The sequence below is a fragment of the Cydia strobilella genome, chromosome 13 (genome assembly GCF_947568885.1).
Source record: "Cydia strobilella chromosome 13, ilCydStro3.1, whole genome shotgun sequence".
NCBI lineage: Eukaryota > Metazoa > Arthropoda > Insecta > Lepidoptera > Tortricidae > Cydia > Cydia strobilella.
Window position 1 is genome coordinate 14,692,435 of NC_086053.1, and position 17,911 is coordinate 14,710,345.

Here is a 17,911-nt window from a genome sequence, read left to right on the forward strand (position 1 = left end):
GTTTGACATACAGTAGTAGTAGTAGTAGTAGTAGTATGGATGAGTAGTAGTAGTATAAAACCACGGATGTAGAATTGGTCAAAGCAATTTGTCAGTCAGTAACAACCAGGAAAATTATACTTATCCCTTTCTTTTGGGTGCTAGTACTAGTGTAAGACAAAGATAGTATGATTCTCTCTTGTCTATGTTTGAAATGACAGTCCTTTGACAAACTAATAAAACTTGCAATACGGACGTTAGCGTATGCAAATATTACAATACGGACCGAACCAATGTTGCGTTAAGTTGCGTTGTCACTGTCATTTCAGCCTTCTCTTTTCAGCCATTTCTTCTCTTCTGTCAGTGTCAAACAATAAACAAAGTGCAAACTTGCAAAGTACTTAAAAACTTTCCTATTAATGAGTTTAGCTCTAATTTAATTCTACTATTACTTTAGAAATCTTCTGTGATCGAACGAAAAATGTGTACAAACAAGATTGACAAAGGGATCAAAGAAAAAGTAAGTGAAACAATCGAAATATACGAAGCCGCATTTTTTTATTTTTTTACCAGTTTATCCTTGCCTAATGCATATTGTATACTGGAATTCTTGAATAATGATAAGTCATACCTACATTTAATTTTATTCACGACGTAAAATTTTAATGAGTTGGACGTTGGACCATTGAAAGAAGGTAGGTTTGTTTAACTGATGATTTTAAAGCAACTGTCTACTAGATTCTTATATAGTGTGGAAAAAAATAATGGGCCCTAGAAGGAAAGTATCTTAAAACCTTAAGTTAGCTCATTTTACTTAAAGGGAAGGGAACATTCATTTATTTTTAAAAAGAAACAAAACTGCATGCATGATAATAATGATAATCAAATGTAGTTGAATCACCTCAACAGATTATTTTGACAAAAATCAAAACAAAATACCACAGTCAACATGCTTTCATTTGAATTTGATCCTTATAGAAATAATTATTTTACTCATTATATGTGCCATTCTCAATCAGAAGGGACTTATTGTCGGTTGTCAATAAGGCGCTATTTCCATATAGCATCAATTTGAAATCAACCTTATTGACAACCGACATTACCTTTACCCTAGTACCTTTTGGTTGAAAACGTCACATATAACATTTTATGCTTTTTCTATAATTTAGCCGGGTAGATTCATACTTGGCACCTTCTAAAACAGGACTATGCCTTTTTAGGGTTCTGACTTTTACTAAGACTCCGCTGTCCGTCTGTCAGTCTGTATCTCATGAACCGAGATAGCTAGACAGTTGAAATTTTCACAGATGATGTATTTCTGTTGCCGCTATAACAACAAATACTAAAAAGTACGGAACCCTCGGTGCGCGAGTCTGACTCGCACTTGGTAGATTCATACTTGGCACCTTCTATAACGAGACTATGCCTTTTTTCTGTAGTTCGGCCAGCCATTTGTGCCCTTCAGCTCAAAAACATTACTACTAAAAAATATAGGTACAATAAAAGTGCAATTTTTCTGCTTTATAATAAATGCAGGTGTTGCATTTATTTACCTACTAGATGTGAAGTTTTCAGCTAATAGTTACCACATTGTTGGTTGTCGATAAAGTTGATTTCAAATTGAAGCTTTATGGAAATAACTCCTTATTGACAACAATGACAACCAACAATATGTACCTTTTTAGTTGAAATCGGCACATATCCTTAAGTGCTTCCTCTGTACAAATTTACTAAGGCTATATTTCTTTCAGAGACCCAATAAAACTACTAAAATACTCAAAGGCATGGCTTTTAACATGTTGAAACATGCATTTCTCTTCTTCCGCTACTACCTGGACGTAGCATTAGACTTGGTATTCTCATTCGTCTGGGATGGAGAGCGCCAGGCCATTCCTGACCTGGATGCAAGGCATGCCATGCTGGCTGAGAGTGCTGTGGAGCTGGCTAAGAGGATCAGGAATAGGGCGTTGAAGTCTGAAGAGTTGGTGCGGGCTTGTGTGGAGAGGATACAAGCTGTGAGTTTGGATATTTTTAGGAATTGCAGATAGATAGATAGTGAGATAGCAGCAGGAGTGGCTAAGCTCGCAATTTGCTAAATATGTTATGCACACACTGGCAAATTGAAAGACAAAAAGGTTCAAAGTTCAAAAAAAGATGGTGAATTATTTATTTATGCAGATATTTTATTTGTTTTACTCATGTTTAGTTATTAGCCGGGTCCATACATAGCGAGCATACGCGCGAGGCCATTTCCTCGCGCACAAAACGGCCAGTGTAGACGTGCCTCGACTCGACCGAGGCGCGCGTGTTGTATCGACATTTTTAGACGTGCCTCGCGCGCGCTGCCTCGGCTTAGGTACGTCTACACCGGCCGTTTTGTGCGCGAGGAAATTGCCTCGCGCGTATGCTCGCTCTGTGTGGACTCGGCTATTGAAGATAAAATTGCCGTCATTCATATTTAAACAAGCAGAACCATAATTGATAATAGAGCGCATTCCATTTTTTAGCCGTCCGTACCAAAAAGGAGGAGGCAACAGGGTTCGAAAGGATAATTATCAATTATAGTTATCTTGATAATTATCGTGATTTTTATGCCTGATACCTAAAACCTAAAATTTACGAAGATTCCAAGACGAGATTTTAAAATTTACTTAAAATTCAAAGAAAATAAATATAGCGCCATCCATACCTGGGTTAATTATCAAAGACTATAATTATCTGGATAATTTCGAACCCTGGGAGGCAAAACGTTTCGTGCGAACAAATGGAACGTGAACCACGAACGGGTGCATTCGCTCCCCGCGCCTGGATGTTCGATGATGGAAAGGGGAAGGTGGGATCAGGTCGTGCAGTTCCTGTGCGCACTCCTCACATGCGCATTTATTTATATATATAAAATATTCTAGGTAAATCCAGTATTGAATGCAGTAGTAGACCAGAGGTTCGACGAAGCATTGAAAGAGGCGCGTGAAATAGACAAGCAGATAGAAAATGGCCTCCCAGATCAGTATTTTGAACAGAAACCCTTCCTAGGTAAGTAATTACTTTCAGAATACTTTATTTATTGAAATTGAAACTTTATTGCACAATATAACAAATAAAGTACAAATGGCGGACTTAAGTAATGCCTAAAGGCATTCTCTGCCAGTCAACTAAGTGAATTAAAAAAATAGGTGTGTTCGCATTTGTCCCCGCCCCACGTGAACGCCGCCATACATGAGGCGGGGACACATGGAAATAATTCTTATGAATGCACCGATTCCCATCCGTGCCCGGCGGGGACAAATGGGAATACTACAAAAAATATACAAATCAAAAAGAAGTAGTATACATAGCTTGATTCATAAGAGCTGGAGCGAGATTTGTACTAGAACCGTCAAAATTTACAAAAAAACCGGTCAAGTGCGAGTCGGACTCGCGCACGAAGGGTTCCGTACCATAACCATTACGCAAAAAACTGCGAAAAAATCACGTTTGTTGTATGGGAGCCCCACTTAAATATTTATTTTATTCTGTTTTTAGTATTTGTTGTTATAGCGGCAACAGAAATACATCATGTGTGAAAATTTCAACTGTCTAGCTATCATGGTTCATGAGATACATACGTGCTTCAATCTCTTACATTAATGTCTCAACCTTTCACTTTCTTCGCGATTCTAACCGTTTCGCTGCTTCATTCACGAAGTATTAAACAGAGATATGTTCCAAGTTCCTACTTTCTTGACGGCCGCTAAATTCAAATTTCTATAAGGGATTATTGATCTACTTTCGGCGCCTAAGTTTGTTAAATTTGCAGACTTTTTTGTGTGTTGTGGAAAGACCACACCAGTGGCGGGGCGTCTTTAGAACTCGCTTGCCCATTTTAATACCTATTTTAATGTAAGTGCATTTTTACCGGTTGCGCGAGTGCATAGACTGGATAACGTTTACGCGGCTATATGAAATTCTTAAATTCCCTTGAATGTTTTAAAGTAATGGATTTTATTTTATGATTGAGGTGTCTATAAATAGATTTTCTCAAAACCATCAAAGATCAGACCTTCAGACCGTTTTTTCTCGCTTTCTCGTAAAGCAGGATAGATATATTTGGGAAATATAATAGTCTTAAAAAGTCTGTAGGTATTCGTGCTTAGACATCATTGACAATACCTCCTTGTTTACCTTTTTTTCGAATTTGTCATTGTCATTTTCAATTTATTGACTATTTGTTCTAAGGCGTCCCATTCACGGCCAAAGAGAGTCATGCCGTAGCCGGCCTTCTCCACCCACTGGGCATCTCACACCGAGCCAACGTGCGGGCCACAGAGGACGCGGAGTGCGTCCGCCTGTTAAAGGCCGCCGGCGCAATCGCTGTAGCCGTCACTAATGTGCCCGAGATTAACAAGTGGTAAGATATGTACTGGGCAGCACACACCGAGCGAACGTGCGGGCCAGAGAGGACGCGGAATGCGTCCGCCTACTGAAGACCGCCGGCGCTATCGCTGTTTCAGTCCCTATAATGTGCCCGAGATTAACAAGTGGTAAGATATGTACTGGGCAGCACACACCGAGCGAACGTGCGGGCCAGAGAGGACGCGGAATGCGTCCGCCTACTGAAGACCGCCGGCGCTATCGCTGTTTCAGTCCCTAATGTGCCCGAGATTAACAAGTGGTAAGATATGTACTGGGCAGCACACACCGAGCCAACGTAGAGCCGGTCATTGTCACGTCATCAGCTGAAACATCTATTTAGACTACTTAAAATTGTTTAAGAAGGCGTTCCATTCTGCTCCGCACAGGCGCCCACTGAGTGTATTTGCAGTCTGAAAACGCCGAATGTGTGGGATTTCTTCTACATGTTGCCCTTGCACTAAAGTTTTTGTACTCTTATGATGACGGTGTATGCTCAACTTATCGTAATAGTAATGTTTTGCAGGCAAGAAACCCGCAATATGGTGTTCGGTCAGACCCGCAACCCGTACCACACGGGCCGCACCGTCGGCGGCTCCAGCGGCGGAGAAGCCGCCCTGCACGCCGCGCTCGCTACGCCCATCTCCCTATGTGAGTTAAATACTTGTACAATACACACATAACACACCCTATTTTTATATAAGAGATTTTATATTGTTCATGTATTTAATCTTCTTCTTCTTCATTTGACGGACGTCGGCGACCACCTTTGCCATCTCTCTCCTGTTCTTACTTCTTAGCCATTCTTGCCAGTATGGCTGCGTTATCGACGTTCGTCCATTTTTTTATGCTGTCAAGCCAGGTGACCCTCCTTCTTCCCTATCCCCTCCCGCCATACATTTTTCTTTCTAATATTAGTTGTAGTATATTATATATTTGTCATTTCTGTATGTGTCCAAAATATGATATTTTCCTTCTTTTTACCGTGATCAAAACTTCTAATTTTTTCTTCATTCTTTTAAGTACTTCCACATTCGTAACTCTATCGTTCCAGGAGATTTTTAGCATACGCCTATATAGCCACATTTCAAATGCTTCCATTTTCTTTTCCATAGCTTTATTCTGAGTCCACGTTTCGCAGCCATAGAAAAGTACTGATTGACATTCGTGAACCTACATTTGTAGGACTACATTAATGGTTATGCGAACGTTAATGACATGTTAGTTTTCTAAGTCGTTTCGGTTTTTTGCACATTAAAGGACGCAAACCTCGAATTTTTGCGCTGCGCATTCCTAAATAAATGTGCGTCAGCCCTTCACATTCGTGCTAATCTTCGCACAATTTGCCTATCATGGTTCGTGAAGTATTTCATATGAAAATTTAACTATGTTTTTAAGGTCGTTTTCATCCGGTTGTCATTTGTGTCTTAAACTAGAATCACTAGCATTGAAAATTGTCTGTAGGAAAGACGATAATAACGAGTGAAAAGTTCGTGCACCAAGTTGATATAATTGATATATATAATATATATGTGTGTATGTAATAACCAGGCCTTCTTTTTTAGGCTCTGATATCGGCGGTTCGACACGAATGCCTGCCTTCTACTGCGGGCTGTTCGCGCTCAACCCCACAGCTGGTTACACCAGTCTTAAAGGTAAACTTATGAACAAATATAAATAAAACATATGTTTTTTTATATCACAATCCTCATAAGGATAAATTCCGGGATAAAAACTATCCGATGCCCTTTTCCACCTTATAAATTATTTGCGTGTTGAATTATATCGAAATCCATAAAACCATTTTGCGTGATAAAAACATTTTTACTTGTAGGATTAACCGTTATTACACCAGGGGTGCGAATCTCCTCGCTTCGGATAAACTCGGCTCCGTTCGGCCTAGTTCGGCCGAGCATTTATTAGGGTTGGCACAACTTGACGTCCCTTTGCGTGCACGACCACAGACAAGATAATAACTTGAATTTTGACAACCCTAAATAGCCGAAAGGGATAGTACCATATATTAGAAAGGGATAGCATGATTCGACCCTGAACCGCTGTCAAACTTCGGTTTTGTAGGAAGTTTTCTTTCTGCACGGTAGTGCTATTATTTATTCTGTGATCACACAAATAAATAACCTATACCGAGATTTCAACTCAGGATCTTAAGCTTAGTAGGCAGGGTCACTAGGGATTATGCTAAGAGGCCTATGAAGCCTTGAAAGTTTCACTCAACATTACGACTGTCCCAGGCTCTGCGTTGCGTACGGGACTGGACCCCACGATGGCTTCCATCGGCTTCATGAGCAAGCACGTCGAGGACCTCGCCCCGCTCACTAAAGTAGTCGCCGCAGACAAGGCCAAGGAGCTTGGCTTGGACAGAGAAGTAGACTTGAAGGTAAACTTAAGTAAGAAGTAGACTTAAAGGTACAATATCCTAGTTAAACTCCTCACGAAATGGCTTCCATCTGCTTTATCAGCAAGCATGTTGAGGATCTCGCGCTGCTGACGAGAATAGTCGCCATTAATAGAAATCGCCTCAATTAAATTAAATTAAATCATCATTTATTTCAGGCATGAGCCATAGAAGTGTTTGAAACAAAAACTTAAATACTAATGTTATACAGTACAATTAATTTTTTTTTTTTTTTTTCATTTTTTTTTCAAAGGCACATATACATAATTAATTTCAAAATTACTCGCCAAACTGCGTATGCAGTTTGTTGGCGAGAAAGCGCTCTTTTTTACAATTTTATGCACCTACTTAAGTTGCTATCTTACTATGCTTACCCTAAGTTTGACATTAAAGTTAGTCTTAGAAAAAATATACCTATATAATAAAGTAATAAAGCATCCTTTTACAAATAAATGTTTCTACCTAAAGGATACACTATGCTAAAATAACAAACAACAACAAATATAATTTATATAATAATACACGGTTGCTAAGTCAAGGTAAGTTATCTATAAGTGTTTTTTTTAATTTGTTCTTTACTTCCAATATGCTATATTTATTTTCTCCTCTTAACCATTCTATTTCATTATATATTTTTGGGACCAAAAATTTATCTGTTCTCCTACCATAATAATTTTTGACAAAATGTTGCACATATTTCTTTAATCTAATATTTTTTGTTCTATATCTGCTTTGTTTAGGGACTTTAAATTTATTATTACAGTAATTATCTATGGCTATCAAATATTGCACTCTTTGAGTCACAGGTAATATTTTATACATTTTATAAAGTTTTTCGTATTCGCGTAATTAAAAACCTACATGCAAAATAGTATACTTAGAGCATAGAGTAACTTATACTAGAGCGGTACTGTCATAGTAAATTTTGTAACCCCAGTAAATTCACTGCCATCTGTCGACACACTTTAAAACTAAAAATGAAGATTTATAAAAATACGGTAAAATGTATTTAAATATGGATAAATGATTTTTTTTATTTGCATTAATTATTTTTATGATTTTGACCCATGTTCTTTCACTGATATGCGTTAAAATTGTTAAATAACAAACGAAACCGTCAACGCCATCTATACGACAGTTGGCCAAAACTAGTAGCGCCCTCTGAACGAGAAACAAATTTTCTTGATTTTCGAGGCACGTTTTTTCCTTAGACTGTATCCATCTATTACGGAGTTATATCTATCTTTGACAATACAATACCGGGTGAGCCGTAACACTTTGACAATACAATACCGGGTGAGCCGTAACACTTTGACAATACAATACCGGGTGAGCCGTAACACTTTGACAATACAATACCGGGTGAGCCGTAACACTTTGACAATACAATACCGGGTGAGCCGTAACACTTTGACAATACAATACCGGGTGAGCCGTAACACTTTGACAATACAATACCGGGTGAGCCGTAACACTTTGACAATACAATACCGGGTGAGCCGTAACACTTTGACAATACAATACCGGGTGAGCCGTAACACTTTGACAATACAATACCGGGTGAGCCGTAACACTTTGACAATACAATACCGGGTGAGCCGTAACACTTTGACAATACAATACCGGGTGAGCCGTAACACTTTGACAATACAATACCGGGTGAGCCGTAACACTTTGACAATACAATACCGGGTGAGCCGTAACACTTTGACAATACAATACCGGGTGAGCCGTAACACTTTGATAACATATGAAGTACATTCAGTATTAACATTAAAATTTAAAATTTGACTAGCATCACGAGTTGTATGTAGTTAATTAAATCATAAAAACATGTCTCAATTACTAATGTTAACTACATTTCTAAGTGTCCCTGTGTGTACCTATGTATGTACGGGTCAAATCTTGCAAGTTAAATATGACCCACTTCCCGACTTCCAACGAAACTGAAAATTTGCACACATATGGGTTTTTAGAATTTTCTCGATGAGAAGTAGTTGCCTGTGGAAAGAAAGTAGTCTGCGATAAAAGTTTGTACCAAAAATTACATTTTTGCCAAAAACTTATTTAATTATTCCGCCCGATTGTCTCTTCACAGAACGTGAAGGTGTACTACGTGGAGACGGCGCAGGACCTGCGCGTGAGCCCCATCAGCGCCGAGCTCCGGCAGGCCATGAATCAGTAAGTGGTTTCATTTGTTCTATGTTTTTTAGGGTTCCGTACCTAAAGGGTAAAAACGGGGGTCCCGTTATTACTAAGAGTCCTCTGTCTCTCTGTCCGTTTGTCTGTCTGTCTGTCACCAGGCTGTAGCTCATGAACGGTGATAGCTAGACAGTTGAAATTTTCACACCTGATGTATTTCTGTTGCCGCTATAACAACAATTGGGCCCTTTTAGATACTTCTCAACACACTGGAATCTTTTGGGTAATTGCCCCTTTAATACGCCTACCTACTACACTAACATATTCCTTTTTTTAAATCAAAACTAGCGACCCGCCCCGGCTGCGCACGGGTAGTTCAACTAATTTACACAAAACCTTTACAAATTATACATATAAACCTTCCTCTTGAATCACTCTATCTATTAAAAAGCCGGCCAAATGCGAGTCGGACTCGCGCACAAAGGGTTCCGTACCATTATCTATAAAAACGGCAAAAAAAACACGTTTGTTGTATGGGAGCCCCCCTTAAATATTTATTTTATTCTGTTTTTAGTATTTGTTGTTATAGCGGCAACAGAAATACATTATCTGTGAAAATTTCAACTGTCTAGCTATCACGGTTCATGAGATACAGCCTGGTGACAGACGAGACGAGTCTTAGTAATAGGGTCCCGTTTTTACTCTTTGCGTACGGAACCCTAAAAAACGCATCAAAATCCGTTGCGTAGTTTTAATGATCTAAGCATACATAGGGACAGACATACAGACAGCGGGAAGCGATTTTGTTTAATACTATGTAGTGATAAACGATGTCAAATGTAAATTTTCAGAGTAGTAGCGAAGCTGTCGGACGTGTCCCGCCTGACTGCGTGTGCGCCGCAGCCCTACTACCACCGCGGGTTCGACCACATGTTCGCATTATGGAAGCACGCCATGACGAAGGAAACTGAGAATTTTCCGCGCATGCTCACTAATAACAAAGGTGAAGCTCACGGACTCACTGAGTTGGGGAAAAAGGTAATCATTTATCACGAAAGAAAGTCCTTTTTAGGGTTCCGTACCCAAAGGGTAAAAACGGGACCCTATTACTAACAGTCCACTGTCCGTCTGTCTGTCACCGGGCTGTATCTCTTGAAACGTGATAGCTAGACAGTTGAAATTTTCACAGATGATGTATTTCTGTTGCCGCTGTAACAACGAATACTAAAAACAGAATAAAATAAATATTTAAGTGCGTCGCCCATACAACAAACGTGATTTTGTTGCCGTTTTTTGCGTAATGGTACGGATTCGGAACCCTTCGTGCGCGAGTCCGACTCGCACTTGGCCGGTTTTTTCATTAAATACGGCAGTACTTACGAGGTCCGTTTAAAATGAATACTCAAGCTAGCAAATGCATTTATTCCCCTCCTTGACAATAATGTAAGTACTAGTGTTTGACCAGTAATCGCTTCTGAAGGTGTATTCCCATTTATTCCCGCCCCACTTGACTGACGCCATACATGAGGCGGGGACATATGGGAATGTTTTATATGAAGCGCCTACAATACACCAGTCACGAGCTATTTTTCTTAGTTCTTTATGAAACAACAATTTCGCCTATACAATAAACTATTAGTTTCAAGCTGTCATTTCATTTCCTAGTATTTATTGCCAGGTAAAGGTTTTTTTATTTACGTATTTTTTGTCTGACACGACTCGTTGGCCCGACTATATCTACGTGAAAATACGTTAGTGAAACTATGAAATCCATTTAAATTGTTGCAGCTAATCGGGACGTCTCCATACACGTTGGCAGCCATCTTGAAGTTGTTGGACGAACAAGTCCTGCCACCGGTTAATGCTGAGTGGGCTGACGCTCTCACTGCCAAAATGGTTGAAGATCTAACGGTAAACAATAGTTATTTGTGCAACAAGAGAGGAAAGTTAGTTTTTCTTGCGAATGTTAATTTTGAGTCCCGAATAAGCGAAAGACCCTATAATTGAATCACGAGCGAAGCGAGTAATTCTAAGTTAGAATCTTGAGCGTAGCGAGGGACTCAAAAACACGAGATGTAAAATAACTTTGCTCTCGTGTTGCACATATAATTATTCACCTCAGTAGTGTACATTAAGGGTTAAAATGTATTTCGAATTTGTAATAGACCCCGAAGTATGAAGTGGCTGGAGTGACGAAAGTCGCACTTTTGTCACTCCAGGGAGTGACGAAAGTAGGCTTGTTCGAGCTGTTGAGGTGAAAAAACTTTATCGGTTTTATCCGTAGCGAACGAACACTTACATGAGAGCTTGTGCAGTTGTTACATTCTTAAGCATTGGTAAAGACCTATGTAACTCCGTATTTTTGAATATGACGATGTACAATTACTACAAATAAATATATTCTATTCTATTAGATGAATACAGTCTAAGGAAAAAAACGTGACTCGGAAATCAAGAAAATTTGGTTCTCGCACAGATGTCGCAGGATGTGTTTGGCCTCTTCTCGGCTAGATGGCGTTGACGGTTTCGTTTGTTAATTAACAATTTTAACACATATGAAATAATAATGTATAACTTATTCTGTGGTAGGGTACTCTTATAGAAGTGATAGGTATTGGTATTTTTAGACGGTGTTGGGCGACTCCGGTGTGCTTCTGTTCCCGTCAGCGCCGATGGTGGCGCCCTATCACTACTCGCTGCTGCTCCGGCCCTTCAACTTCGCGTACTGGGGCGTGCTCAACGCCATCAAGTTCCCCGCTGTTCAGGTACTATTTAATAATAGATACAATGAAATAAAACTATGAAAACGGATTATATCGCGTATATTGAACCGATTTTGCATGTACAACCAGCCTTAAAGTTTGTAGTCTATGATTGTTCATTATTTTAGTATGTGGGTATTTTTGCACTTTGTAATTTTTCCTCAGTCACCCGTTGACCACGAACGCTGTAAAGAGTTCGAAACGTCGGGATGTATTATAAATTCAATATACGAGATATAATCCGTTTTCATAGTTTTATTTCACGAGTAACTATCGCGGTAACCGAAGACAATAATAGATACAATATTAGAAGCGCTGGTGGCCTAGCGCAAGGCCTCGTTTCCCCTCTGGGTTGAAAGGTCAGATGGCAGTCGCTTTCGTAAAAACTAATGCCTACACCAATTCTTGGGATTAGTTGCCAAGCGGACCCCAGGCTCCTATGAGCCGTGGCAAAATGCCGGGACTTTTAACTAGATATTTAGTTATAAAATCCAACATGTAGAAACAAGCCTATATTCCAGGTGCCCCTCGGGCTGAACGCTCATGGCGTCCCCCTCGGCGTGCAGGTGGTGGCGGCGCCGCGGCGCGAGGCGCTGTGCCTGGCGGCGGCGCGGCTGCTGCGGGAGCGGCTCCCCCACGCCGGGTACGGGTACAAACCGCCCTGCAGGGTTACGCACTAAAAATATTCTCTAAATCATAATAAATTAGCTTTAAAGAGTCCCCGCCGAGCTCGGTTCTCCATACAAACGTAGTTACGCTCTCATTTTATTACTCTGAAACTTTGTACTTACAATGGGATAAGGTATATCTAGATCTGATTAGTTTATGTATCTCAAAGCAACGATTGAAAATCTATTTTTAATACAGTTGCTCAAAAAGTGCTACTTTTCGTGGCTGTTTAGCGTGCGGAAAGTTGGTTTTCGCGAACTAGTGCTTTTTACTTTTCCAATTTTTTTAAATTTTTACTTGTTCCAATTCATGACTACTTATTGATGTGTGTTAATATTAGTTTCATTTAAACGTCGAAATCAACATAAAAACCTATTGTTAATGTAAGAATACGAAAAATATGCATATTTCATATTTTATTACTTACCTCTTCATCATTATAAGTATTATAACACGTTTATTTTTTAATGTTGAAACACCGTTCTTAATAAGTTGTCTGAACGGAACGGAACGCCTGCCAAAGAAGTGGCGTATTTTCTTACTGCAAGAATGTTTTAAGTTTCCAAAGGCAACATTATTGTTTTTATAAATATACGATACGCAAATAGTCATAAATAACGATATTTAGGTAATAATAGTACAATGTTTTAATATTTACTATTGTTTCTGTCTTATAGAACATGCATTGAAAAAAAAACTTTCATTGAAGTGGGTTCAATAATAAAGCTCGCTCCCGTAGTCTGGAGCGGCGCGAAGCCGCGAACGCGAGTGTGGAGTCGATTTCGCTGATCAGCGAACTAGGCTCCACACTCGCGTTCGCGGCTTCGCGCCGTGATTCGCGCATGAGTGTGGAGGGCCCTTAATAACAAAATCTATTCTAGTCGAATAAAAGCTAGAAAAACACTTCTTCATAATGTCAATGTCAATGATGTCACAGAATTAATAATATAAAAGTTTCGAATTCCGTCCCTTACTTGTTGCTTTTCTTATTTTTTCGCAACTGTATTAAAAAAACGTCGTTCGATACACGTGCGGAAATGTCATTCTTCACTCGTCCAGAGTCTATATAGATATCTCGGTACTCGTGAAGTAATGACATGCTTTCCGCACTAGCATCGAAATGTACTATTACTTTCAATTTTTAATATTTGTAGACTGATATTTGAATGCGATTCTTAAGGGTTGGTGCAAGTATTAATAATGTATATATTTTTCTATTTATTCATTTAATAAAATTGATTTTTATAGGTACTAGTTTTTTACCTTCCTAAATATTCTGATCAATTTTAATTTAAAATAACTTACCATTGTTTTGAGACGTAGGTATTTATTTTAAGTATTTTAACCGTATGGTTACAAAAAACAAAAGATAACATGCAAAACATAAGGATTCCAAAATGAGACCTCCTGTTTGATTTACTTAAGTACCAAGATTGTTTCCATTTTAGCATTTTTCTCATCTTAAATCAATTTGGATACAAACAAGGTTTCTTTCGTATTTTTTCTTGTTAAAGTATGTTTGTTTGGTATAATTATTAAAAGTCATAATGTAGTGATTGTCATATTATCATTAGTCATAATTTTGAAACCGTTAACTTTTCAGGATTTTCCTCAGGTTATCGTATAGATAGGTTAGGTTAGGTTTGTTTTATGGCAATCCTGAAAAGTTACGCGTTTCTGAGAAAAACCAAATTATGACTAACGAAAATGTGGACAAACAATAAATTATGACTTAAAACTATATGGGAAACAATTGAGACCCGTTTGTTTGATATAATTAAGGGGAATTAAAGGAATAAATGAAACATGACTGAGATAAAATCGTTTATTTGATTGGATAGTCCTCCGGCCGCCACTCTCGACGCTCACTACACATCCGCCTACCACTAGGGGGCTTATTGATATGTTACACAATTCTACAGACGAAAACACGCCCAAGTATCCGCTAAATGGAAGATTCCATTGAAAAAATACATTTCGACACTCGAACATCACATCCAGGCTACGCTAACAATAATATCACCCGGGAATCACTTCATCGGAATGGAACATTACATCACAACGGCCGCGCGTTACGCTAACTATTTACAATTAATTTAGTTTGTACAGACCGCGGCGGGTCTCTAGTTTAGTTTAACTTAAACTTAGTCTAGTTTAGTTTAAGTTAAACTTTAGTTTGTACAGGAGAAGCTCCTAGGGGCTCACTACGGAGGCAAGCATCTAACACGAAGCTGAGGCGGCGCGAGGTTTCGGAAACCGTCTCTCGGGGAAGTCCGGCGCACGTACGCTGCCAGCGTCACACGCCGCACTACTTTCGTACGTCGCGGGCTTCGCTCATTCTTTAGAGGTCATATTTGACAAAACGTAGCGCTTCCGCTAGCGTCTTTGACGTCCGACGGCAAATATGATCCGCTAAAGCGGTGATCTCCAAACTCCGGCCCGGGGGCCAAACCAGATTCGGGCCGGGGCCAATGGAAAGTCGGGAGACCCCTGCCCTGGCCGGTTGTCTTATGTCAGTGTGACTAGTGTTCGCACTGGTACGCGTGGCGCAGCAGCCCCGCGCCGGGTTTGTGCGGTCACGCGCGCTGCTGGCAGGCGCGCGCGACGGCGCACGCCGCACGCAGCAGCCCCGCGCCGGGTTTGTGCGGTCACGCGCGCTGCTGGCAGGCGCGCGCGACGGCGCACGCCGCACGCAGCAGCCCCGCGCCGGGTTTGTGCGGTCACGCGCGCTGCTGGCAGGCGCGCGCGACGGCGCACGCCGCACGCAGCAGCTCCGCGGGTGCGCGAGCGAGACGGGCGAGGAACGGAGGCGGCTTGCACGCCGCCGCCCAGTGGTCCGGCGCTACGGCTAGTATGCTGCTGATGTCCCTGCAAACAATTCATAATACATTCAAAACTAAATACATGTCATATTCGAAAGAAAAACTGACTAAGGCACAGGGCGGACACGCTATACATCAAAAATCACTTGCGCGATAATACATTACTTATTCTGTGACTAAGGCCTCCAGTGTCCAGTGCTAGAATCAGCGCCTAGAATCGAACCAGCGCCTAAAACCGCTCGGCCACCCGGATCACGGCGACATCTAAGGTCGAATTTTCTCAAATTGCATATATTTTAAGGGCTTCCAGCGCTCTTTAGCCAAGTCTATGGTAGAATAGTATTCGTACGTTTTATCCGAATCAACTCGTGTACTTGTGTCTAGTGCGGGTGTGGAGCTCGCGCGCCGGGAGTGTGGGGCCTCAGCTCGGGAACTTGTTGATGATGATGATGTGCCTCACCTGTAGTTGTGTCTAGTGCGGGTGTGGAGCTCGCGAGCCGGGAGTGTCGGGCCTCAGCTCGGGAGCTTGTTGATGATGATGATGTGCCTCACCTGTAGTTGTGTCTAGTGCGGGTGTGGAGCTCGCGAGCCGGGAGTGTCGGGCCTCAGCTCGGGAACTTGTTGATGATGATGATGTGCCTCACCTGTAGTTGTGTCTAGTGCGGGTGTGGAGCTCGCGAGCCGGGAGTGTCGGGCCTCAGCTCGGGAACTTGTTGATGATGATGATGTGCCTCACCTGTAGTTGTGTCTAGTGCGGGTGTGGAGCTCGCGCGCCGGGAGTGTCGGGCCTCAGCTCGGGAACTTGTTGATGATGATGATGATGTGCCTCACCTGTAGTTGTGTCTAGTGCGGGTGTGGAGACTGTGGAGCTCGCGCGCCGGGAGTGTCGGGCCTCAGCTCGGGAACTTGTTGATGATGATGTGCCTCACCTGTAGTTGTGTCTAGTGCGGGTGTGGAGCTCGCGCGCCGGGAGTGTCGGGCCTTAGCTCGGGAACTTGTTGATGATGATGTGCCTCACCTGTAGTTGTGTCTAGTGCGGGTGTGGAGCTCGCGCGCCGGGAGTGTCGGGCCTCAGCTCGGGAACTTGTTGATGATGATATGCCTCACCTGTAGTTGTGTCTAGTGCGGGTGTGGAGACTGTGGAGCTCGCGCGCCGGGAGTGTCGGGCCTCAGCTCGGGAACTTGTTGATGATGATGTGCCTCACCTGTAGTTGTGTCTAGTGCGGGTGTGGAGCTCGCGCGCCGGGAGTGTCGGGCCTTAGCTCGGGAACTTGTTGATGATGATGTGCCTCACCTGTAGTTGTGTCTAGTGCGGGTGTGGAGCTCGCGCGCCGGGAGTGTCGGGCCTCAGCTCGGGAACTTGTTGATGATGATGTGCCTCACCTGTAGTTGTGTCTAGTGCGGGTGTGGAGCTCGCGCGCCGGGAGTGTCGGGCCTCAGCTCGGGAACTTGTTGATGATGATGTGCCTCACCTGTAGTTGTGTCTAGTGCGGGTGTGGAGCTCGCGCGCCGGGAGTGTCGGGCCTCAGCTCGGGAACTTGTTGATGATGATGTGCCTCACCTGTAGTTGTGTCTAGTGCGGGTGTGGAGCTCGCGCGCCGGGAGTGTCGGGCCTCAGCTCGGGAACTTGTTGATGATGATGTGCCTCACCTGTAGTTGTGTCTAGTGCGGGTGTGGAGCTCGCGCGCCGGGAGTGTCGGGCCTCAGCTCGGGAACTTGGCGAACAGCGCGTAGTGCAGCTCGTAGTTGGCGAAGCGGCAGTAGTGCGCGTCCGTGGTGGAGTACTCGCGCAGGGACGAGAAGCCCTTCAGTGAACGCGGCGAGGTGGCTCGAGGCTCCTGCTAACAATAACAATGCATTATTATTATGACCCCATATTATCATTATCACACTGCCGAGCAAAAACCTCTGACTTATTTTACAAGCTTTTTATTAATGCAATGTAACTATGTAAGTAAGTATGTATGTAATATAGGGTCTCTATTGTTTCCCATAAAGTTTTAAGTCATAATGTATTGTTTGTCCACATTTTCGTTAGTCATAATTTGGTTTTTCTCAGAAACGCGTTACTTTACAGGATTGCCATAAAACAAACTTAACCTACCTAAAGGATATCCTTAGGAAAATCCTGAAAAGTTAACGGTCTCAGAATTATGACTAATGATAATATGTCAATCAATTATTATGAATTTCAATAATTATGTCAAACAAAGGGACCCCGTAATATGTAACTATGTTTGTAAAGGTCAAATCTGGCATGTTAAATTTGACCCACTTCTCGGTTTCCGATGAAGCTGAAAATTTGCATACATATATGTTAGTCGGATGACAATGCAATATTATGGTACCTTCGAGCATTGCCCTGTTTATCAAAAGCTTGTAGCTTGTAATACAAGTGGGAGTCCCTTTCTAACAAAAGCTGTCAAAAAGTAGGTACGAGCACAGACCGGCGTGGCGAAGACGGTGAGCACGAACCGCTGCGGGCGGAAGGCGTGCAGCACGCGCGCGATGACGTCATCGTAGCTGGCCGCGGGGCAGTTGGACTCGAACGACACGTACGAGCACGACCGCTCCGGGGTGATGTGGATGGTCATGTAGCACCCCTTCAACGAGACCAATTTACAATATTAATACGATGAACGACCTCTTAGGGTCAGTTGCACCAACCACAGTTATAGATGGAATCATTTCAACTGAGCTAATGCCCTGTACCTGTAATGACCTGTACTAAC

General features: G+C 41.9%; 2 protein-coding genes across 2 annotated transcripts in view; one reads left to right on the forward strand and one right to left on the reverse strand.

The window, feature by feature from the left end:
* Positions 1 to 444: 444 nt before the first annotated feature.
* LOC134746793 (fatty-acid amide hydrolase 2-like) lies at positions 445 to 13,079 on the forward strand. Its single transcript, XM_063681336.1, has 12 exons — positions 445 to 499; positions 1,731 to 1,994; positions 2,886 to 3,012; positions 4,195 to 4,366; positions 4,895 to 5,019; positions 5,934 to 6,023; positions 6,621 to 6,766; positions 8,883 to 8,965; positions 9,778 to 9,964; positions 10,715 to 10,837; positions 11,554 to 11,691; positions 12,210 to 13,079. Exons 1-12 carry the CDS (start codon positions 461 to 463, stop codon positions 12,366 to 12,368), a joined length of 1,653 nt encoding a protein of 550 aa, XP_063537406.1. The 5' UTR covers positions 445 to 460; the 3' UTR covers positions 12,369 to 13,079.
* A 1,975-nt stretch (positions 13,080 to 15,054) lies between these two features.
* Positions 15,055 to 17,911, reverse strand: part of LOC134746819 (S-adenosylmethionine decarboxylase proenzyme) — a 51,477-nt gene continuing 48,620 nt past the window's right edge. Inside the window, exons 7-9 of the mRNA XM_063681383.1 lie at positions 17,627 to 17,782; positions 16,830 to 17,017; positions 15,055 to 15,225 (exon numbers count right to left, since the gene is read on the reverse strand). Of these exons, the coding sequence (XP_063537453.1) occupies positions 16,883 to 17,017; positions 17,627 to 17,782 (291 nt within the window). The 3' untranslated portion in view covers positions 15,055 to 15,225; positions 16,830 to 16,882. The remainder of the gene's footprint in view (positions 15,226 to 16,829; positions 17,018 to 17,626; positions 17,783 to 17,911) is intronic.

What these genes read in the sequence shown, in the direction of transcription:
- LOC134746793 (XM_063681336.1), top strand. Translation starts at nt 461, where the DNA reads ATGTGTACAAACAAGATTGACAAAGGGATCAAAGAAAAA. An exon ending in ACAAAGGGATCAAAGAAAAA is followed by an intron (nt 500 to 1,730) that starts GTAAGTGAAACA and finishes TATTTCTTTCAG; the next exon opens with AGACCCAATAAAACTACTAA. An exon ending in CTCCGGCAGGCCATGAATCA is followed by an intron (nt 8,966 to 9,777) that starts GTAAGTGGTTTC and finishes GTAAATTTTCAG; the next exon opens with AGTAGTAGCGAAGCTGTCGG.